At 36.4% G+C, this 10111-nt stretch overlaps 1 protein-coding gene across 1 annotated transcript; it reads left to right on the plus strand.

The window, feature by feature from the left end:
• Positions 1-483: 483 nt before the first annotated feature.
• On the plus strand, positions 484-2638 carry LOC140856963 (pectin acetylesterase 3-like). Its single transcript, XM_073255164.1, has 3 exons — positions 484-639; positions 782-892; positions 1038-2638. The coding sequence occupies exons 1-3, from the start codon at positions 508-510 to the stop codon at positions 1047-1049; spliced, it is 255 nt and encodes an 84-aa protein (XP_073111265.1). The 5' UTR covers positions 484-507; the 3' UTR covers positions 1050-2638.
• Positions 2639-10111: the final 7473 nt, after the last annotated feature.

Genomic DNA, 10111 nt, shown 5'->3' on the forward strand with positions numbered 1-10111 from the left:
CTTTTCCACTTAGGCCTAATGCTATTCTTCTTAACCTTACTAAGCTTTCTGAGCCATTAGAGGATTGTCTCAATAAGTAATCTCTCTCTCTCTCTTAAGCTCTGTGACATTTCTCTCAAGTAATACATGATTATAAAATACTGGAAGTTTTTTCTGTTGTTTTTGTCTATTTTTGAAAAGTCTTCCTTATCTTCACATTTTTTTCTTCTACCACAAAGTTCATAAAGGTTGCCATTGCACCTGAAGCAATAGATTGCTTCAATTAATTTATTTCATTGCTAGCCTACATTTATTGGTCATTTCAGATCTTTTGACTTCGTATTCTTCTCTTGCAAAGTAAGAATTATGAGAAAAATACCATCCAACAAAATTTCTTTGCATCTTTCCATCCAGTCTAATTCATTTCACTACATCGATTTTTTCATTGGTTAGATCTACTACTAACATGATTTTTATGGTCCAATCAACTTACTTTGAATATCTATATTTACAGGTTTCAGATCTGAAATGCTCATGGCATTAAGATTGTTTGGTGGCTCAAGCAATGGGGGGATGTTTATAAATTCCTGTTTTGCTCATTGCCAGAGTGAACTGCAGGACACATGGTTTGCTTCCAATTCTCCCAGACTGCACGATAAGGTAGGTAATTTATAACACTGTAAGCAAAACTTTGAGATGTAAAGGTGAATTAAAATAATCCCAAGAATTTATTAATGATGTGCAAAACATTTTGGCAAATTCTGCAAGATTTTACAGTGTTACAAACATTTCTTATGTTCAGACCATTGCAGAGGTTGTTGGTGATTGGTACTTTGAAAGGAAGGTAGCCAAGGAAATTGACTGCCCATATCCTTGTGATCACACCTGTCAAAACCTCATACCATCCAGTCAGGTAGGTCGACAGAAACAACTTGTGGATCTCATTCATATATTTCGTTAATGCATCAATAAATTAGTAAATGCGAATGGCGCGCATCTTATTTTCCAGTGAAGCATCAATGGAACTAAATGGTTCCATCTACATAATTTGATTATAGGCATATGAATGACACCTCAAAGAATTCAAATATGTGGACCTTCAAAGGATAGCACAGATTACTCCAAACATAAGGTAGTACTTTCTATTACAATCTACGGTGATTTATTACTTGTGTACTATTAAAGGAAACAAGCATACTTCTCTAGCTGATGCTCTAGCTATCAATTGTTTTAGGTCTTGGAGACGTTATAAAACCTATTTTGGGAAAAACAAAGTTGGTTCCTGGAAACTTCACCAGTTAGGCACCTTTGTTTCAATCATGGAGTTTGGAAGCTCTTGACTAAGAATAAGAGTGGAGAGGATACATCAATAAACTTCCAACCATATACATTGATCAGGTTGACAATAATTTCTGCTTCCTTATCATTAACAAATCCAAAATAAAGAGCTTGAACTAAATCTGCACACATAGGGAGGTTCACTTGTTTATTTTTATCTATTCTTCAGAAAATGATTGGGCATTTGCCTTATTCATTTTGATTAATATATCAGTTTTTAATCAAACACTATTATCTTATCAGCTACAGTAACTTTATCTGTCATCATGGTTGTTGCAAGTGCACTAATTACATCATGATGATTGTTAGAGAGTCAAGCATTCAAAAGTATATCTTGTAAGCTGTCAATGCTTCTTGCTAGTCAGTTTCCTTTTCTGAGAAAAGTGAGGGGGTTACCATCCACCAGCCACCCTGCTGTAGGTGGGTCTAGCCCAGGTCATTGGGTACGACAGCCAATGACTTCACCAATTGTACTCCTTGGTATCCACAAGTTGGTCCTCACATTCACAACATGTGAGCAAAATGTATAAGGTTGGTTCCTTGGGAATTATAAGGGGAAAAGCACTTCATGATTTGTCATTAAATGACATCTAATTATAATTGGTTTGCCGAGGCTAATTATGGATTGCTTGCTTGAGTGGTGCCAATCAGGGAGGTAATTAAAGCCCAATCTTGAATGGATCTAAAATATTGATCATTATTGGAACTTCAACCATGACCAAGGCAAACATATAATTGGTACAATATTCCCGAACAAAGAGATTGAGATGGAAGTGGTTGCATGGAAGTTATTTAATGAATGGCATGTATCTATACTTACCACTAATTTAGATTTCTACTGTTTTCCTTCCAGGAAGAAGGCATTTATGTCCCCCTTCATAACTGTATCATCATTAGTTTATTGCTAATAACATGCATGGTGTGGCCCTCCTCCATCTAAGAAAGAAACCTGTTAATTATTTTGAGTATATCAATGGAAGAAACTAGGTGGCATGAACGCTGGATGTTGTCCAGAATTTGCTAGAGCAGGAAAAGTGGAAAGATACCAATTTCTTCCAACCAAATGCTCACTCAGGAGTGTGTACTAAATATCATGGCATTCCAATTTTGATAGTTGATTGCTCAATGGAAGGGTGATAAGAAAAGGATTATATGTATTAATAAAAGCAGAAGCGTCGACATTCTTTTTCTTTTAATGAAAAGCTTGCTGGAGTTCTTCCCCCAACCTGAAGCATTAGTCTTTATGGCTTGAGAGTCAGATTTCTTTAAGTTTGTATATATTTTTGAACAACTTTATTAACTTGAAAGCAATGAAAAGTTGAAAGGCACACATTAATTGACTAGTTTCTCTATTGATTTCTACTCTATGTTTATCCCCATGAGCTTATTATTATCTTCATTCTATCTTACAAAATCATGTATGGGATAAGGTGCAGAGCATTTATGATTTTGGTAAATCTCAAACCTGGTTGGGCGTGTAAACCCACATGGTATGCTAAGAAAAGCACCGCTCTATTCATGCATGTGTGGTGCTACACATCAATGAGACTGCATGCGGCCGTTATTTCAGGGGATCATCAGGAGCAATTAGGCAGTGCGCAGCATATGTGAATGGAGGCATTTCCTACCAAGAATGCTATAAAATTAGTCTAATTAATAAATGTAGCAACGCAGTCTCACAACTTCTCAGATATCTAGCACTTAATTCATATGAAAAGCTAGCTTATTCTGCAACCAATAAAAGTTAGAATCTTTCGTAATTTATTGCTGGATAAGAAAAATTTATGGAAGAAAATGTAATGCTTAAATAATTACATTGAAATCATGAACTGCATCATACCACAATTATTGGACTTTGCCCAGTTCTTTTCCTTTGGTTTTCTTTAAAAATAAAAACTATCCCATGCAACAAACTACCTATGATTGAAAGAATCCTTTATCTGCAATTTCGAGCAATTCTCTAAATTGACAATATCATGTACATCTAATATAAAAACTAAGCACAGCATTTACCAAAGTTAATATTGAATATCACAAGGGCCTCACAGCTACCCGCATAGTCTAATATTATGTGTCTTCAGAACATCATATGATTTGCAAATATCGATATTATGGAAACTTTAATACTAATAATCACATGTAATTATCACAAATGTGGCCAGTATATGGTTGCTATGTAAACTAAGTATACAAATTATCATCTGAATAAATAAAGAATTAAAATAAAAATTTTCTCATAATGTTTTAGAATTATATTCAAGTGAGATAACACAACACAGATCACTGATGGTTCGGGGCGTGGTACTGGCTTTCTCTCCTCTCCTCTTGATGGAACGTGGATTCTGATGCTCTACAATCCACATGCTGCTGAATGGAAATGGAACGTAAATCCAAGGAATTATAGAACCAATAACTTTACCGCTAGACTAAGCTGGCGCCTTCAAGTAATCCAAATATTACAAGGAAAAATAATATTATAAACTCTCAGTATTGTTGGAGCGGAAAGAAAGATGGAAAGCTTGAAAATAAAAATGGTTTCAAGGCATGTAGCATTATTATTTTTCTCAAGGCTTTATTCGCCCCCACAAATCTTAAGACTCTATTCACCCTCACCAATCAGGTATGCAACGGGAATATGCGTTAAGCCCTTAGAATAGAATGAAGCACAATATTTGATGACGTTTTGCACTAACGGATTAAATCAATAAGCCTTCACTAGTGTCTACAGAATCACGTTGATCTGATAGAGTTAAGATTCTTAGTTGTGCCATGATACAGGAAATCAATGGGCTATTTATAGAAAACTCCGTATCCATTAGGATAGTCCCTTTTTTTTTTATGAAAAAAACATAAGAATATACATTTTTTTCACAAGTGCGCGTCTTTCCAACAGAAAAACCCCAGCGGATACACCCATTCTCAAATACGACAAATGGATGCATCTTTTCGTAAAAAAAATGATAGAAATAATAAAAAATTTGATTTTAAAATCTTAAATCATTTTATCTGAATATTTCAAAAATCCAAAATGCATCCAAAACGTTGTCCGAATTTTTCAAAAATCCAAAATCCATCCGAAATATTATTTGAATTTTCTATTGACATAGGGTTTTGGAATATTGTTTTTTGAGACAAGGATTCAGCTCACCAACATTGCAACGATTGGTTGGATGAGATTTGAATTAAAATATTAAATTTTATATTATTTTGAAAATATATAACAATCCCCCATCATGCTCAAAATAAATTAATTTTATCATATCGACAATAATTCTGGAATCTTATGTACAAATAAAGATATCTTACCATTTGAATTTTCACTTAATGAGGATAAATTAAAGTCAACCAGGATAGCATGGTAGACTAGTCTTCGAACCAATGGTTCTATTTGATTAACTAAACATATCTTCACATATAAATTCTTGCACCGATGAATGCTCAATATAAACCGACACTTTTATCAGCTTGTATCAATATCCTTTTTTATGAATGCTTTAAGAGCTTAGTCTCTAGCTCCAAGAAGCGGCCTCACTTCACACTTATATAGGTAGACTCTATCGGAAGTGCCCCATAACTAAAGTATTTCAACAGAATTCTATTATAAATCTATTAAGAGCATTTAGCTCATCCTTCACTTTGTATATTATGGGTATCAAACATTTTTACCTAAGAATGGTACTAAAATTATAGTGCTGGCAATCATTCTTATGATGTACTTTATCTCATTGAACTCATGAAGACATGATGTTATATCAAGTGCTGAGTTAAGATTCCATCATTGGCGATCTTGAAATATGGACTTGAGCTCCATCACTTTTGATGTTTTAAACACCAATCCATAACTAATCCCTTTGTTAATGGATTTGCCAAATTTTGACTTGATCTTATAAAGTCAACAGTGATCACTCTATTTGTAATCAACTATCTTATATACCTATGTCTTAGCCTCATATATCTGGACTTTCTATTATATACTTTGTTATTTGCTCTTGATACTGTAGCCTCACTATCATAATGTATAGATATAGGTGGTAATGGTTTAGGCCATAAACAAATTTTATATAAGAGATCTCTCAACCATTCAACTTCTTTGCTTGCTAAAGCTCGAGCAATAAACTTTGCTGTCATGGTAGAGTCTGCTATATATATTTGTTTCTTGGATCCTCAAGAAATTGCATCCCCACTAAGTATAAAAACCCATCTATTTTGTTGAAGCATGATCTTCTTTATTTGTAATCTAACTGGCATCCGTATATCTTTCTAAAATAGAAGGATATCAACTATGGTGAATGCCATAATTCCTAATTTTCTTTAAGTACTTTAGAACTCTACATATAGTATGCTAAAGTAAATTACTTAGATCACTTGTATATCTACTTAAATTTCTAATAAAAAAAAATGTTAAACCTAGTACAAGTCATAACATATATATTAAGCACCCAATAACTATTGCATATTCTAATTATGCAACAGGCTTAGCAGTATTTGAAACTAATTTAAGATTTGGATCAAAAGGTATTGATGCAGGAGCACCAACTAAATAATTAAATTTCTTTTGTAGTTTTTCTATGTAATTAGATTTAGATAAAATAAACTATCATTATCTCTAAGAATTCTTATTCTTGGTATAACATCAACAACACCCATATCTTTCTTAGCAAAATTACAAGATAAAAATCTTTTAGTAATCTAAACTTGTTCTAAATCAATACCAAAATTAACATATCATCTATATACAAATAAATAATAACACTCTTTCTATTACTAAATTTACTATATATATATATTTATCAAATTCATTCATTTTATAGCCATTAGCAAGGACAATTTGATCAAATTTTTTATGCCATTTCTTGGAAGCTTGTTTTAATCCATATAATGACTTAATAAGTTTGTATACTTTATATTCTTGCCTAGGAACTATAAACCCCTTAAGCTATTCCATATATACTTTCTCATATAATTCATCATTTGAAAATATAGTTTTTACATCCATTTAATGAATAACCAACTTATCAATAGATGCAAGAGAAATTAGTAATTTAATAGTTGCAATCCTTGCTACTAATGCATATGTATTAAAATAATCAGTTTCTTATTTTTGTGTAAAGCCTTTAGCTACTAACCTAGTTTCAAGTTTATCAATAGTTCCATCTACTTTTATTTTCTTCTTAAAAATCCATTTACAATCAATTGGCTTAGAACTTGGTGGGAGGTCAACTAATTTTCATGTATCATTACTCATAATAGAATCCAATTCTTCAATAATAACTTCTTCCAAAAAGCAGCATCTTAAGATTTCATTATCTCTTCATAAGTTATGGGGTCTACTTCTACATTAAAACAATATGGTATATTCTTATCAAAGAATTCTCTAGTTTCTTCCACTAGGAACATAAAGAAATTCGATTCAAAGGTTTTTGCTTTTCTAACTCTTGTACTTCTTTTAGGTTCAAGGTTTTCTTCTTTGTCATTTTCTTCTAGGAGATGAATATATTCTTTAGGTAAAGGAATTGAATTAAATTTATTTCATCAAATATGGCATCTTTTGACTCAATCATAATATTGACTGCTAATGTGTCTTTAGATTCTATTACCATGAACCTACATACCTTACTATTTTATGTATATCCTAAAAATATGCATTTAATTTCTTTTTCACCTACCTTTCTCTTTTTGGGTTTAGGGACCCTTACAATAGCCTACATCCCCAAACTCTTAAATAGTTTAGGTTAGACTTCCTATTCTTCCAGAGTTCATATAGTATTGTATTGCTCATTTTATTAGAAACTTTATTTAATATATAACGAGCTATAAATAAAGCTTCATCCTAAAAATCTTGACTTAAATTAGAATTAGAAAGCATTGCATTAACTATTTTTATAAGCACTATCTTTTTTCGTTCTACCACACTATTCTATTATAGTATATAAGAAGTAGAAGTTTCATGAATAATTCTAATAAATTCAAAATAATTAAGATCATAGAAGTTTCATGAATAATTCCAATAAATTCAAAATAACTAAGATCATAGTATTCACCTCCTCTATTAGTTCTAAAATTTTTAATTAAAATTTCACTACGCATTTCTACTTCAGACTTTTAAATTTTAAATTTCTCTAATACTTCATCTTTAGAATATAATAAATAAATATAATAATATCTAGAATAATCATCTATAAAAGTTATAAAGTATTTCTTTCCCCCTATGGTTGGTGTATTATGCAAATCACACACATCATTAGTTACTAATTCAAGCAATTTGGTACATCTTTCTACTTTAGGAAAAGAACTTCTAGTAACTTAGTAAGCATGCATGTTATATATTTACCAATATTTGCATCAAAGTATAGAATTAAGTCAAGTTTAACCATATCATGCATTATTCTAAAATTTACATGATCTAAATGATCGTGTCATAAATAAGAAGAATCAACAATATAAGCACAAGAAATTTTGTTCTTATTAATATTAAGCTTAAACATACCCTCAGAGATATAGCTTTTTCGAATAATGATTCCATTCTTAGACAGAATAAATTTATCTACCTCAAACACTAATCTGAATCCAAACTTGTTGAGAAGACTATCAAAAATAAGATTTTTCCTAATTTCTAGTACATAACATATATCATTAAGAGTAAGTGTCTTTTCGGAAATGAATTCAAGTTCTATAATTCTTTTTTCTTTAATTGTGTAGTGGACGAGTTTTTCATATGGAAGACACTTCTATCTTCTATTGGTTCATACTTCTTGAATGGATTAATATCTTTACACACATGTCTGATTGCACCGGAATCAATCCTCCAAGCTCCATCGCCTTTAGGAATATTAATTTCTAATATCATTGCAACAAATTTTCTTTTGTTGCTGGTGCACCCTTCTTTTTAAGAATGCGGCATTCTGCCTTGTGGTGTCTAGGTTTTCCACAATGAAAGCATACACCTTTCTTCTTTTTTTTGTTTTTATGAGTAATGGTAGATTAATGAGCTCTCTTCTTTATGGATTTGCTAATCTGACTTTCCTCCACTATATGAACTTTGATAACATGAGCATTTTGCTCCTTATTTTTATCTTGCTTGCAGTATTGAGGAATATAGAGATTATTAGCCAAGTCTTCCAAAGAGATATCCTCTTTCTTATGCTTTAGACTTCTTTTAACGTCTTTCCATGATGAAGAAAATTTATCAATAATAGAGGATACAATTATGGTTTTATCCATATACATTGTTGGGTATAAAATACTCGCGGCCGAAATTTCCATCAGAAAGGCTCCGCCCGGACTCCTACGGGAGCCAGGCTCCACCTCCGACATCAGAAAGGCTCCGCCCGGACTCCTACGGGAGCCGGGCTCCACCGCCATCGGCAAGTGCAGCTCCGCCTGGACTCCTACGGGAGCCGGGCTCCACCGCCATCAGCAAGTGCAGCTCCGCCCGGACTCCTACGGGAGCCGGGCTCCACCGCCATCAGCAAGTGCAGCTCCGCCCGGACTCCTACGGGAGCCGGGCTCCACCGCAATCGGCAAGTGCAGCTCCGCCCGGACTCCTACGGGAGCTGGGCTCCACCGTCATCGGCAAGTGCAGCTCCGCCCGGACTCCTACGGGAGCCGGGCTCCACCGCCATCGGCAAGCGCAGCTCCGCCCGGACTCCTACGGGAGCCGGGCTCCACTCTCGATATCAATCGCTGGTAAGCTCAATCCGGACTCCTATCAGAGCCGGACTTCACCCTTGACTTTATTTGCAGCGCGGCTCCGCCCGGACTCCTACGGGAGCCGGGCTCCACCTCCGACATCAGAACGGCTCCGTCTGGACTCCTACGGGAGCCGGGCTCCACCTTCGACATCAGAGCGGCTCCGCCCGGACTCCTACGGGAGCCGGGCTCCACCTTCGTTATCGGAGCGGTTCCGCCCGGGCTCCTACGGAGGCCGGACTCCAACCGCGGCCGAACCTCAATCGACAGATCCGCACCCCCTCGGCAGGTCGCGACAACAATCATGATCCTGTTCCAGGTCCTACAGCGGATTCTACGCGGCTCCAGCAGCGGACCCATTACTCCCTGACAGGCTGTAGCAAACGGCCACGATTCTGTCCCGCTCCCTGCGGCAGGTGCTGCACGATCCCACTACTCACTGACAGCTAGCGGCAACGGACGCCGCCCCACTATCCGCAACAGGCCATACGTGGCGGACTATGACAACAGCCACGAGTCTACCCCACCACTCTCCGCAATTAATTTTTCTGACCGTGGGCGGCCCACTACCAGACGGTTGCAGGTGTCACCATCAATCCGTTGCCCCCTCTGCCTATAAAAGGGGATCCAGATACGTTATTCTCTAAGCTCTTTCGCCTTATCTAAAAACTCTGCTAAATTCTCCGTTTGAGCACTCCATTCTTGTTGAGGCAGAGAACTGACTTGAGCATCGGAGGGTCTTGCCGGAGCAACCCCACCTCCGGTTTAGACTTCCCTTGCAGGTCCCGGCGGCGACCGCGGCTTCCTCAACTCTAGCTTCTCCGGCGCAGGCGGATTTTTGCACCAACAGGATTGGCGCTAGAGGAAGGGCCCGAATCTTCGCAGCACCCTTGTTCTTAAAGGAGCGCTCAACGGATCCGCTTCCGGCCATCCTTTCCGGCACCCAAGCCTCCTTTCCCTGTCCGATGCCTTCTCGCGGGGTTTCTGCACAACTACCTCTGGCTATGACCGCCGATAAAGGGCGGTCGGGCGACCAGTCTCCGCGGGATTCCGTTAATATCGTCTCGGGGGAATCCCAGCAGGAGGCGTTCGGCAAATCAGCTGC

The sequence above is a fragment of the Elaeis guineensis genome, chromosome 4 (genome assembly GCF_000442705.2).
Source record: "Elaeis guineensis isolate ETL-2024a chromosome 4, EG11, whole genome shotgun sequence".
In the NCBI taxonomy this organism is placed as follows: domain Eukaryota; kingdom Viridiplantae; phylum Streptophyta; class Magnoliopsida; order Arecales; family Arecaceae; genus Elaeis; species Elaeis guineensis.